Genomic DNA, 14737 nt, shown 5'->3' with positions numbered 1-14737 from the left:
TTGGACACTATATTGGACACTATATGAGAGTGAGAGAGTGAGAATGAATACATGTACCAGAAAGATATCAGTTCAGAAGTTGAGTTGTGTTGAGGAGTCTGATGGCTTGGGGGAAGAAGCTGTTGCAGAGTCTGGTCGTGTTGGACCGGAAGCTAAAAGCAACTCCTCCAGAGCTGGAAGAAGAAACCTCCAGGAACAAAGAGTAGCAGTTGGGGAACCATCCTCTTTTGGTCAAAACTACTACGTTACCCCCCCCCCCCCCCCCAAAATGTACTAATATAATCATAATGAATCAAATCATAAAACTAATCGAATCATATTAGTGATGGTGGTAAAGAGTAATGAAAGAAATGGTTAAGCCTTCTAAATTCTGGGACCTAGTCAGAAGCCAGCACCCTCTGACCTGTGTAATTATAATAACTCAGTAGGAAATGAGCTCTCGCATGTACTCAGTGGCGATAGCATGTTGGGGTTTCTGCCTCAAAAGAAGAATTTTATAATCAATTCAGTTAACCTGAAGTTATGTAAGTTGAAGTTATGTAACGACCAGCAACGACCAGCAACAAGTTAAAATGAAGCTCAGAGTTGTTTGGCCTCCATGTGCCTGTATGACCTCCCTACAACTCCTGGGCATGCTCCTGATGAGGTGGCTGATGTTCTCCGGAGGGATTTCCTCCCAGACCTAGAGTAAAGCATCATTCAACTACTATACAGTCTGTGGTGCAACATGGTGCTAATGGCGTAGTGGATGGAACGAGACATGATGTCCCAGATGTGCTCGATTGGATTCAGGTCTGGGGAACGGGCAGGCCAGTCCATAGCATCAGTGCCTTCATCAGGCAGGAACTAGCATTGTCCTGGATTAGAAGAAACCCAGGGCCCACTGCACCAGCTTATGGTCTCACAGAGGTTCTCCTCTCATTCTGGTACCTAATAGCAGTCAGAGTACCTCTGGCTAGCACATGGAAAGTTGTGCGGCCCGCTAAAGAAATGCCTCCCCACACCATTACTGACCCACTGCCAAACCGGTCATGCTGGAGGATGTTGCAGGCAGCAGAACATTCACCACTGTGTCTCCAGACTCTGTGACTCTGCTCCATGCTCTGGACACTGTGCTGACAGACACAGCAAACCTTCTTGACACAGCTTGCCTTGATGTGCCATCCTGGAGGAGCTGCACTACCTGAGCACTACCTGAACTTCTGTGGTTTGTAGATACTACCTCATGTTACCTCTAGGATTAAAAGCACTGACAAAAGGCAAAAGTGACCAAAACATCAGCCAGCAAGGATGAGCACAGATAAATGGTCTGTGGTCCCCACCTGCTGAACGTTTACATTTACATTTACGGCATTTAGCAGACGCTCTTATCCAGAGCGACTTACAAAGTGCTTTGCTATTTACCCAAGAACCAGTCCTTTTTAGGGGTTGTCTTTTGCTAATTGCTGCTCATTTATACCTGTTGTCTGTTCATTTTGCATAACAGCAGATACAATTGATTCACAATCAGTGTTGCTTCCTAACTGGACAGGTCGATTCAAGTGTGATTGACTTGATTTACAGTGTGTTGTTTAAGTGTTCCCCTTTTTTGAGCATTGTAGGTTCATCGGGTTTGGCTGATATGTATAGTTGTGCTTTATCTGTGTAACAATGGCAGTTAATGCAATTTTTCTTTATAACTGATTTATTGGCAACATATGTAGTGTGAATTAGGGCTACACTTTTGTGTAATTTTTAAGAATCATCATTTATTTGATGACGTTCCGCAGAAGGGCACGAACCGTATAAACATAAGCCATACACAGTGACCCCATGGCTGTGACCACAATGTTTTCCTTTCTTACGGTCACTACAGACTGACATTTTTGCATATTCCTGGGGAGTGTATGTATGGTCCAGAATGCACTGGAGCAGATTTTTGGATCTCTGTATACTTGGCTGTATTCAGTTTTCCCTCTATCAGGATTAGTTGCCCCAATCCTGCTGCTGAAAACCATCCCCCATCATGATGCTGCCACTGCCATGCTTCACTGTAGGGATTGCATTTGCCAGGTGGTGAGTGGAGCCTGGTTTCCCACAGACGTGATGCTTGGTATTCGTATTTGCGGTGTCATTTGGATTTTTAATAAATTAGCACAAATGACTAGAAACCTGCTTTTACTTTGTCATCGTGTAGACTATTTTGTGTAGAATATTCTGAAAAAAAGACCATCTATTACAGAATAAGTCTAAACATAATAATGTGGAGAAGCTGAAAGGGGTGTGCAGAGTTTCTGGCTTGACTGTATATTTATGATATATTTAGTAATAATGAAAAGTAATTTGAAAGAATCTGAATTGATCATGTGTTAAGGAAATCAGGAATCTAAATCAGCCAAGACAGTTGCAAAATGTGTCTATATTTACTATTAAAATAAGTTGAGTTAAAACTGGAAATTGCATTGAATGTGCAGTTCAGACAGTTTGCAGAGGAGATTTACATTTACATTTACGGCATTTAGCAGACGCTCTTATCCAGAGCGACTTACAAAGTGCTTTGCTATTTACCCAAGAAAAGCCTTAGCTAGTTAGAATAGGCTAATAATTCAAAAGATACCTCTAAGCTTAGACATTGCTAAACACAAGACAATAAGGCGACCATAGAACTATTCGTCCAAGTACTCTCTGAATTTCTCTTGTTCTAGCTGTGCAAGTGGGTGAAAAAACTCCAGCCTTTCTTATTCAATTAAGTTTTGTTCTATTTCAGCCACACCAGGTGACGGACATGTTGGATTTAATAATGTGGGTTGGTTTTGTTGTGTAATATTTTTCTCTTCTTTATTTGGAAAAGTCCATTTAAACATTGCTGGTAAAAAATAGCCTGAATTAGCCTTTTATTTATTTATTTTTTCGATAGTGGGAGGGCCAGAAATGTTTTAACTGGGGGCCCTTCTAGCAGTACCACCACTGCGTACCTGCACACAGACTGCCAAACACTTTTATAATGTGCATGAATCTTGAAAGAACTTTACAAATGGTTGATTATAAAGGAGTGTGTTTTACAGGACTCTCTGGCGTTGGGAAAGACTGATGAGGAGGCTCTGAAGCAGTTTCGGCAGAAGTTTGATGAGGCTCTTCGGGAGAGTTGGACCACCAAAGTAAACTGGATGGCTCATAACGTGGCCCATCGCTCCTAACGCACACTCACTCATTCATACTCCAAGGCCAGAGCTGGAGAGAACACATGATCACTGCACAGGCCTTTAAAACTACAGTAGCGAGTGTTTGGTGTTGCTCACACCCGTACAGACTTAAAAAACAAAGCTTGCGTAAGAGTGACAACGAGAAACAGAACACTGGTCTCATCTGTAACTTTTAATCCCACTGGACCTCAGTCATGTAAGGCCAGGACACATCAGGGAAAGTGACCAATAGCCTTAAAGAAGGGAACAGAGGTGGGGAGAACTTTCAGCCCCCCCTAACGTAACAAAAGCAATCTTCCTTATTTTGGAACACCTGCTCACACTGAAGCTCACACACTGGAACTGCACCATCATTTGAGTGTTCAAATCCCACAGGGGTTATTCTGTTCTTCTGACTAAACCCTGGTAAAACAGTGACAGAAACCCAGGTCAGAAACGAGATCAGGGAGCGACATTAGCTGAAAACCCAATTTTACATGAAGCAAAAACAACTCTGAACTTGAGTGATATCAGTGTTAAAATTATTTTACATTCCAAGATAAACTTGTCCCTCTAGAAAATGTGCATTCACAGCCTGTGCCCCTCCACCCTTGCTGGTAAAACAGAGTAGACTATGCAAAAGTTTATGCAGTTTTATTGAGTCTAGCCAAATTAAGTGCAGTGCCTTCTGTTTATCATTTCTTTTGTGTAGTGTAAGTTGAAACTGCAGTAAACTGAAGACTAAGACTTTTTTTTTTTTTCTTTTATATATATATATATAAACACTTGGCCCTTTCTTGAGCGACTCATGAGGCTTAAATGCTGGAAATTGTTTTTAGATTGTTGTAGACAAGCACACAGCACAGATAGTGCCATCTGGGAACATTTTGTGCCTCAAAGCAGAGTTTTTCTAATTTATGTGCCAACCTACTTCAAAAAACACTGGAATTGTAAGTTTGTTTCATTTTTGTTACTGTTTTCATGGTATTTATTATGGGGTGTAAAGGCTACAATTTTCTAGAAAGCAAACACTGTACACTTGCATTTAGTAAAGAAACACTGTAACGTCGGAGCGAAGAATTCCCACTCCTTCTATGTGCTGCTCTGGATGAGGTTGGAGGTAAAAGTAACTTTATAGCAGTGGTCACCAGCCACCTCTTAGACGTACATATGCAGACTTTATCTCCTTATTAGCTCACAAACACACATTAAAGTTCTCTAAGAATTATTTCAGACATTCCACATGAAATGCTGCTGCAGTTGCGCTTTGATCCACCTTAAATGGTACAAAAGTTGCATTTTGGCACTTCCACCTTAAATACTGCAGTAGTTGCAACTGCTAAACCATTTAAGGTACAACTAAAATTTTTAACAAGAATCCCACTAGCTTTGTAATTAACTGCACCTGATCATCATATCACTGCCATCAGAAATGCTTGAATAGTTGAATAAGGTAGATTTAAAGTGGTCAGTTGATATCCAGGTGAATGTTTGGTGACCACTGCTTTGTGGCATCATTTTAAATGACTTTTTTATTTAAGGGGTATCATAAGTAATCAAACAGGAGCATGTGTGTTAGTAGGTGCAGACTATTTAGTTTAATTTGAGTTTTACAATTTAGCCCTGAATGCACAAGAAGCATGCTTAAATGCATGCGTTATGCAAACTGAGGTTTAGTTTACTACAATCATGCTTATCTGAAATCACCATTAGGTCTAGAGCCCCATGTTTTACCTGCTGAGGATGGGCTTGCTAATGAGCTGATCACTCGCTCCTGGACATTTATCCTTCTGCAGAGATTAGCTCCTAATCAACTCATGAAACTGAGGTTGGGTTCTTACTTGTATTCAGTTTCACCGTACATGGTGCAGCAGTTGCTTCTTATTAGGGTGTAACTACTAACCGATTTAGGATTGGAACTTAGAATACCAAATGCAAATCATGGTTAAGGTGGAACAGAAATTCGAAAAAGGCATTTAAAGAATAAGCACCAGGAGTGGGAGCATTGGCCTTTGTAATTTGTGTTTTTGTTTTGTTTTTTTTAACCTGGAATGTGATAATTACACTGCAATATGATTGTCTCTGTAATGCAGCTGTAATGTAGATGTGTGATCCTAACTAGACCAATGCTATCTTTTCTGTAGTGCTTTTTTTTTTCTTCTAAAAAGCAAAAACTCTGGTTCTATTTTTTAACCAACAAACTGTGGAAAAACAGCCTTAAACACAGACAGCAATTATGAGTGTTTTATAATGGATGTTTTTAATATTGATAACCTGCTGGGAATCTTTAGTTTTGCTGGAGTTGTTTTCAGTACTGTGTGTTAATTTAATATGCATATATGTAAATGTATGTCAAAGCTATATTGCTAAAAGAAAAGCACACAGCATTATATATGACTCATGTATTAAAGTCCACCCATTTCTCAAAATTCTCTCCATGACCCTGTGTTTGAGATGAACACATTCAGAGTCTGGTGTGAAATTGTGGTTCATTGTAGAGAAACATTTGGTACACCTAAACAACACCTAAATAGCATTTTATTTACTATCCAAACATCCCAGTAAGCTTGCGTGTGTCTTCTGAGTTTATGTAATGCAAGTGATGGTAAAATGGTGGCTTAACAAAAACATTTGGTACTATGGTAAAACTAGCTAAGTTAAGGCATGAGTGTATTGCTAACCATTTTATGTAATAACTTTGAGAAAGCTTTTAGAATTCGGATGTCTGGTTCTGTCATTTACCATCACAAAGTTTCTGTGGAATATAATGGTTTACAACAAACCTACTCTGAATGACTTTACATCTTAACTATTTAAATATGCAGAGAATTTGAAAAATGGGTTGAGTCATCATGTTATAAGAAGCTGGTCTACTGCCTGAATCGGTGCAATATGATGTATTTAGGGTGTATGTATGCACTAATGCTGCTGTATGCTACACTGCTAACCTTAAGTCTCTTACACATTTAATTGCTCAGCCTGTTGTCATCGGTAATGCTATTAAAGTGTTTTTTTTTTTTGTTGTTGTTTTTTTTTTTTTTTGTCTCCCTATCAGTTTAGCATTCTCAGTCATTTTAGTTCCAGGGCAGTGTTTTTTTTGTTTGTTTTTATTTACAGTACAATAGTTAACATGGTCAAAATACACGAAACTAGAACTGTCCCTGCTTTTTTTGTCTAAAAAACGGTGGATATTTCAATAATATATTTACCATCAAACTGATTATGTCCCCATTTTTATAAATCTGGCCGCCTTACCACAAAGGACTAGTGTGGCAGCAGTATTCTATTCTAGTCAGGTTGGAACTCCTGTTCTCTCACTACAACAACCAGCATGCATTACAAAAAAACACAGCCACTGAGAATCCTTAATCCTAACTGCTAGCTTCTTCACTTATATATAGGGTATAGGCATCTTTAATTAGCCCAAAACACACTATATAGACAAAAGAATTTGGACAAATACACAATACACCAACTTTTATGACCTCCCATTCTAAATCTACAGACATTAATATGGCGATGATACCCATGGTCTAGCTTGTAGCTTGGATCATGTTTGTAGACCAAGTTCAAAGAAACCTTTCAAAGCACAATATTGCCAGTGTATATGAAGAGTGGATATTAACTTCTGAATACACAGGCGCAGTAATGAGAATGGCTATGGCGGTATTGACTTTCACTGTTATGCAGATGATATGCAACTGCACATGTCAGCCAAACCTGATGACAAATGTAATATTAAAGAAGGTTGAGGACTGTCTAAAAGACATAAAATGCTGGGCATTGATTGATTTCCAACAGAGATTGTCATTTTGGGGTTAAAAGGCGTAATAAATAAATGACGCTGAATCTCATCTTTATAATATTGTTAATCTAAGAAAAGCATCCATGCATTAAAAATTAGTACATGCATTTATTACTTCAAAGCTGGCCTTTGTTAATAAACCTGCGTATGGATCCTTCAAACAAACAGCTCGTAACTTACTTGCAGTGCACAGATACATACTACAACTTTTTGTTTGTTAAATCTTTTTTTAATGTTAATGATTTTTAATGTAATAATTTGCTTTTGTGACGCATCCATATGATATAGATCTAAAATCACAGTCTACATAGATACATTTGATAAACATACCACAATCTTTAGTTTGGTAATATATATTTTAGTTGAATTTAATTTTTTATAGTAAGAAATAACTGAGACACATATGACATATGAGATGAGTAACTTACAGACCACCTCATAAACCACAGAAGAATTTATATTTAATTATTTTGAAATCTATAATCAAGTAACAATGTGACACCCGCATATCTGTTTTTCCTTTGTAATTTCCTCTGTAATTCTGTATTTTTCATGGCAGCAGTCATGAAAAATATAATCATGTGATAATGGTACTCCAAACCTGTGTCAGCCCCTCGATATCAGTTTCTCAAGATTATTAATCATACCTTGCTGATAACAATCTAGTCAAACTCGAAATTTGTAGAAGCTATTGGCATTTAGCGTTTTGTAGCAGTCTTTAGTCTGTCCATGTCCCACATGTAATGTGGGTAATGTAGTGTTTAAGGAACATGGGTTGGAGTTTGTTGGGGTTTTAAGCAGTTTACTTGGTTCAGTCTGATTACTTTTACGTTGTAGATGTTGAGTATGTTGCAGTAATAGATCATTCCAAGACTGACCAATGGTTCACTGGAATCCTGATTAATGAAGCTCATGAGTTTACAATCATTAAATGTCTACTTTTCTGTAAGAGGAGTGCACACTAAAGGAGTCATTTAACGGTCATACGTTTTATTGTTCTCTCCATTATGGTTTGCTCCCTTCTTTGTCTATTCCCCAGAAGCTATATCTGCAGAAGAAGAAATATGTAGTCAATGCACAGACCTGCTTTTCGTTCTCTAGATGTGCCGACAGAAAAAACTCCAAAAGAGCTGGATGTCAGATTTGTACCAGACATGGGTAAAACCTACAGCAAAATCTAATAAGCAAATTTTGAGAATGCTGTGTCCAGAGCTGCAAGTGAAGATCAGAGCGCATGATCCATCATCTACAGAAGAAGACTCTGGCAGATATCTTCGCCCTGGAGTTACTCAATGGAAAATGGTTAGACAAGCCTCCACACCGTTGTCCAACTGTGATTGGTGAAGGTGGTAAGTCCATTGTGGGCGGACATGTGAGGAGGACTGAGCATGTTAGTCTCTGTGGAATGTGGATTATCATTTGCTATAGTTGTGGCTGCTGAAATCTCTTGATTGCTTTCAAAGATTCTCAAGTCAACGCCAGAGAACGTGGCTCAGTTTGTACATAACTGGTGGCATTTCTGCCTGCAATATGACCTCCTGTATCGGGATAATGGGAGGACGTTGCAAGTGATGCTTCCCCAATGTGTGCACATGAAAGTGATAAACTTAGGACATTCAGTACTTTGTGCTGGTCATTTTGGTAGACGCAGAACACACACGTATAAGTAAACTTTTTTTTTTTTTTTGGCCAGGAATGTCAAAGAACATTGGCATTCTAGACAGGTTTTATAAAATTCAACAAATCACTTCTGTTCAAGGTCCCCCAAAGTATCTTTGATACCGTTGCCACTTGATGTTCCCTTTGAGCGCTTGGGTATGAATATTGTGGGTCATGAATATATGTTGTTGGTCATTTGTGACTATGCAACTCCAGAGGAGTTGTATCCAGAGGTATTTGCTTTGAAAAACATTCATGGCCAAATGAGTTGCATTTTGTCTTGTACAGTGTGGGTCTCCCTCCCCAAAGGAAATCCTAACCAATGTAGGCTCTAATTGTGTCCATGCTTTTAAAACAAGTCTACCATCCTGAAGCCAATGGTTTAGCCTTTTAATCAAACACTAGTGCAAATGCTATGGACATTTATGAATGACACTGCATCTGACTGGGACCAGTGGCTCCTCTTTTATTCACATACAGAGAAGTTTCCCAGGCATAAAGTGGTTTCTTGTCCTTTCAACCTGCGAAAAGCATGGTTGATTATGTAGTGAACATAAGAGAAGCTGGAACAAATGACAAGGTTGGCTGCAAGTTATTTACAAGAGGCTCAGCGTGAGCAAAAAGTCTCACGACTAGACAAAAGAACAGCAACAATCAGTCCAGTTATACTGCTTTGGTGCAACATGAAATTCGTCTGAAAGTGAATGCTCAACACCTAAGCGTCAGTTACCGGGTTCCTGAAAGTTTAGCATCAACATTTATGGAAGAAGTGAAACTGATGGAGGCTGTGGGCATTGTGGAACCATAGAAAAGCGCGTGGTGCAATCCTGTGGTTCTTGTCCCAAAGACAGATGGCAGTCTGCGCTTTTTGCATCAACTTTCGCTATCTTAACTCCGTTTACAAGTGTGATTCATATCCAATGCCACGTATTGAAGAGTTGCTGGAAAGATTGGAAATAGCCAAGTTCATCAGTATTCTGGATTTGTGTGAGGGCTACTGGCAGGTTCCCCTTGCCACTGAATTTTGAGAATTAACTGCCTTTAATACCTAATGCCTAATGCAGTTCCAGGTTCTGCCATTTGGATTGCATCGGGCTCTGCCCGCATTTCAACAATTGATGGACACTGTTTTACAAGAGTTAGGTAAGTTTGCAGCTGCTTACCTTGGTGACCTAGTGATATTTAGTGATTCCTGGGATGTACATCTTCAGCATCTACAAGCAGTGATCCAGTGTATTAAATATGCTGGCTTAACCATAAACCCTGCCAAGTGTTCTCTTGCAAAGCATGAAACAGTATTTAGGTTATGTTCTGGGAAATGGTCTTATCAAGCCACAAACACTGAAAATTCAAGCCATTCAGTCTTGTGCTCTTCCTATCACCAAAATGAAAGTGAGGTCTTTTTTTGGGCCTTGCTGGATGGTATAGGCGTTTCATTCTGCGTTTTGCCACCCGGGCAACATTGTTGACTGACTTGACAAGGAAATCATGCCCCAACCAAATCTGCTGGACAAAACAAGCCTAACTTGGAGGCCTTTCTATTACCTCCAAGAAGTGTTAAGTATCGAACCTATGTTGCACAGCCCTGATTTTTGACAAGCTTTTTGTTATACAGACTGGTTCCTCAGATGTTGGTTTGGGAGCAATCTTACTGTAGGAACATCTGGGTAAACAACATCAACAGCATATCTAAGCAGAAAGCTCTATCCCAGCAGGGTTTACTACATGTTTGTTTCTGTTTTCCTGGCTGGAATTCTTTTGTAAAGTTCAAGAGTCTAAGTCTAAGCATGAGTCAATAAATGTCCTGATTGACTCCACAATGTGTCTCCTTGCCTTGCCTTTGGTCACAAGCTGACAGATGTAATGTTAACTTAAAGAAACTCTGCTAATTTTTATGCTTTGTTAAACTCATCGCAGGCTCTCCTACGCGTTCACTGCTGAGCTCCGTGCAGGGGTAAACTGCACCTGGCAGCAGACAGGGCATACTAATAACTTTGGCAAGACCAAAAAACCTGGCTTTCGTCCCTGTTAGAGGCCGCCACACAATGCTAGTCAAGCATTAACTAGCTAGCACTAGCTTGGACTAGTTAAAATACTGGCCACACACACACCGAGAAACTGTATGCCAGCAAAACTGTCTTGAAACATGCCTATCAAGCTTGACCAGAAACTTAATTTATATTATTTGAATAGACAGCTTGTTTACTTGAAGTCATATTATTTTAAACAAATGTGACCCAACTTGTCCCCGCTAAATGTCTTCCCACTCAGATTAGCTGCAGACTTTCTTGCATCTCTTCCATGCAAATTAGGTGACCCTATGATATCCTGAACCAGTGACTGGGGGGGAAAACCGGTTTCTTCTTTATTCAGAATCACACTGTCGCTTTGTGTTGGGGGGGGAGGCACAAATGCTGTAATTTGTTTTTCAATAACTGAATTTGCCATTTGGTAGTCATATTTAAAAAAAAAAAAAAAAAAAACAGGTAAATAAATAAACTTTTGCCTATTAACTATAATAAATAAACTCACACTTTTATTTATTTATTTATTTATTATTTATTATTAGTTAATGAAATATGTACCAGTGCTTTATCAGTGTGATTATCAGATGTATATGAGTGTTTTGTTTTGGGAATGTAATTTTTAACATTTCCATAACATTAGTGTTTGTCTAACTGGAAACATTGTGTTTCCATATGTAACTTCCATTGTTATGTAGATGATACACAGCTCTATATATCAGCCAAACCTGATGACAAATCTAGATTAAAGAAAGCTGAGGACTGTGTAAAGGATGTGAAATGCTGGATGCCACATAACTGCCATTGACAACAGATGTTCTCCTTTTCAGGCCAAAAGCCACAAGAACGTCATTATACTTAATGTTAAACTTGGCAGATTTTTCTGTTATTGCTGGCTAATTGGCTAAAAATCTTGGCAGCATCATTAATTTTAACAACATATTATTAAGCCAGCTTTTCTACATTTTTAAAACATTGCCAAGCTATGAAATACCTTCTCTCTACATAATGCAGAAAATTAGTAAATGCTTTTATTACCTAGGCTATTAAGGCAAGGCTATTGCAATGCACTATTGTCAGGTTGCTCCAGCAGGAACCTCAGTAATCTTCATCTAATTTAAAATGCTACAGCCAGGATCCTAACTTAAACTAAAAAATGTGACCATATCAGTCCCTGTTCTATTAGCACATTAATCTCTATTAATCTATTAATTAATCTAATAGATTAATCTATTAATCTCAGTTACATTATGTATTGATGATAAACTTCTACTATTGACATACAAGCTCACTCCTGAGTATCTGCAAGATTTCATTTCTTATTATGAACCATCATGATTACTTGGATCACAGTGTGCTGGCTTCTGGCTTCAGACAGTATTCATCTTTAAGTCTAGGCTAAAAACTCATCTGTTTAGCTTAGCTTTTAGGGTTCATAGACTGAAATGTTGTTTCGCTGCTTGCGTGCTTATCAATCAGGTTTGTAGATAGTGGAGCAGAAGGATGCCAGTGTTTCAGGGGTGCTCCCATGGCTTTATAACCATTTGGCCCTTTTCTTTTTAATTAGGCTTTTATAGTCAAACCGTCCAGAGTCGTTAGCCACACTCTGATACTGCTTAACATTCTCTGTTTTCCATAAATCCATTCAGAACTAGTCTCTTCACCCTCTCCAAATTAATGGCCACCCTCTCATCTGGCCTGACCTGTTAGAAGACTGACTGCTGGGACCCCCTTTACCTACCAAAAAAACCAACAAGGCACCACAAGCATCACAGTGACTTTACAAACAACACTTTAAAACAGAGGTGCTTAAGAGAGGTCCTAATCAGTCCAATCATAAACAGCACCTATGTGTTGAAGAACATTTACATTTATACACAATAGAACATTTACATTTATGGCATTTAGCAGACGCTCTTATCCATAGAAAAGTCTGATGTGGTGGTACAGTGACTTTTATTTATAATTTATAAATAGTTCTGAACAGAGGAGGATCGGTCCCCCTTGTGAGTCTTCCTCCCAAGGTTTCTTCCTCCAGCTCTGAGGGAGTTTTTCCTTGCCACTGTTGCCTTTGGCTTGCTAGGTTTTTATGTCTTTTATGTTGTTAATTTCTTGTCCTCTTACTGATTACTGATTCTGTAAAGTTGCTTTGTGACAACAACAAAACATTGATTTGATAACATTGTAATGCAAACCATTATTATGCCACATATTCGTGACGTTCCTGGTAACTTTACAGGCTAACCTTCCTGAAACCTTTTTATAACGCTGTTTAACATTCTTATAACTTTCTCCGTTATCCTGTCGAATCCCTATCGGACTGGCAGCAGGTGAGTCACCCCAGTACCTCATGGTGAAGGGGGGGAGCACAGTTCCAAAGAGCTGTACTATCAGAATGATAATCATATGGACTGGCCTTTCCTAAATGCCAGAACCTGAGTTATAAGCCATATGGTTTATTCTGTTTTGCCCTACCTGTGTGCTTTGACCTCTGTCTGGACCTCGATTCCTGAAATTCCTGAGTAGTGATTTTGGAACATCTCTGACTTATATATATTGAGTATATATTACTCTATATACTTATGATATTGTGCCTAAGACCTAATATATAGCTGTTTGTACAGTCAACTCTTCTCTGTCTTTTAAAACATGATAACAGAGACAGGAAGAGTACAGCAGAACAAACTTCTAAGAAAGGGGGAGTAATGTAATACAGCAAAACTCCAATGTCAATAGATATGACTTCTGCATTAGTATTTAACATTATATTACAATATGCACCTTTGGAAATAGAAATAAATGACAATGGCAAGTAAATTACTTGATCATTTTAATTCTGGTATGGAATTTAAGCCATGTATGTTAAAGAAGGCATCTCAAAAGCGTACAGAACAGGAAGAATTAACATACAATCACCAAGCTACAAATCTTCAACTTTGTGCTCTAATGCTGGATACTGCTAAAGAAGTATTGGTTCACATCTGCAATGCAAATTAGTTTTTCTTTTTCTGATCTAAAGTTACAAGTGAGTTTGAATGGTCATAGTTGCTATAGTTGCTAATATCAGCCATAACGTTAATACCACTGACAGGTGAAGTGAAGTGAAAAACATTGATCATCTTCATCTACAGTAGCATCTGTCAAGGGCTGAAATATAAGGCAGCAAATCAGCAGTCAGTTCTTAAAGGTGATGTGTTAAAAGCAAGTAAAATGGTCAAGGTAAGGATGCAAGTGACTTTGACAAATGATGACAAGACGACTGGGTCACAGCAGCTCCAAAACATCAGACAGGTCTTGTGGGGCGTTTCTGGTATGCAGTAGTCAGTGCCTACCAAAAGTAATCCTAGAGAGACAGCCGGTGAACCAACGGCAGGGTCATGGAGAGGTGAGGTCACATCTCACAACTTGCAGGGTTTAAAGGATATGCTGCTAACGTCTTGGTTCCAGATACCACAGGGTGCCTTTAGAGGTCTTGTAGAATCCATGTCTTGAATGGTTAGATATTATTTGGTGGCACAAGGGGGACCTACACAATTTTAGGTGGCTGGTGCAAATGTTATGGCTGATCAGTGTATTTTCAATTTTTTTCCATTTGATACACATTATCTCAGGAAGCAGGCAGGACTTATGTAACACATTTTTAATGACATTAGATTATTTTCTGTTCAGTTATGTATACATTAAACCAAAGAATTTCAGTTCTCATACAAAGACATTAAGTCTGAATACATTACTATCAAGGCTATCACAATTATATAGATAAACACAATGGTCTGATTTAAAAAAATAGATTAACATTTAACCTTTTATTTAAATGTTAATTTAAATGAATTGCTAATACATTAGATAGTGACAGTCCTAATTAAAATGTACCAAATCAAATGGAGAGATGAGGAGGAACTGATAACTGTTGATTTTTTTTTTTTTTTTTTTTGTGAATTGTTCTTTGTAAATGTGATTTACATTACATACACCTATAACTGACTAATGTGAGATGCATCACAACCACAGAAGCTAACATCTAACATCTACCAAACATCCTACATGCACCATAGTCCACTGAAGAGGATGTTTCCATAGCACAAGTA

At 38.6% G+C, this 14737-nt stretch overlaps 1 protein-coding gene across 3 annotated transcripts in view; it reads left to right on the top strand.

Annotated features, from left to right (window-relative positions):
- The window catches only part of pik3cb (phosphatidylinositol-4,5-bisphosphate 3-kinase, catalytic subunit beta), a 29938-nt gene extending 23003 nt beyond the window's left edge, over positions 1 to 6935 (top strand). For all 3 annotated transcript variants that reach the window (XM_072669317.1, XM_072669318.1, XM_072669316.1), the window contains one exon: positions 3045 to 6935. In XM_072669317.1, the coding sequence (XP_072525418.1) occupies positions 3045 to 3176 (132 nt within the window). In that variant the 3' untranslated portion in view covers positions 3177 to 6935. The remainder of the gene's footprint in view (positions 1 to 3044) is intronic.
- The last annotated feature ends 7802 nt before the right edge of the window (positions 6936 to 14737 follow it).

This window comes from Salminus brasiliensis, chromosome 23, assembly GCF_030463535.1.
Source record: "Salminus brasiliensis chromosome 23, fSalBra1.hap2, whole genome shotgun sequence".
Classification (NCBI taxonomy): domain Eukaryota; kingdom Metazoa; phylum Chordata; class Actinopteri; order Characiformes; family Bryconidae; genus Salminus; species Salminus brasiliensis.
This window is presented reverse-complemented; position numbering and strand designations above follow the sequence as displayed.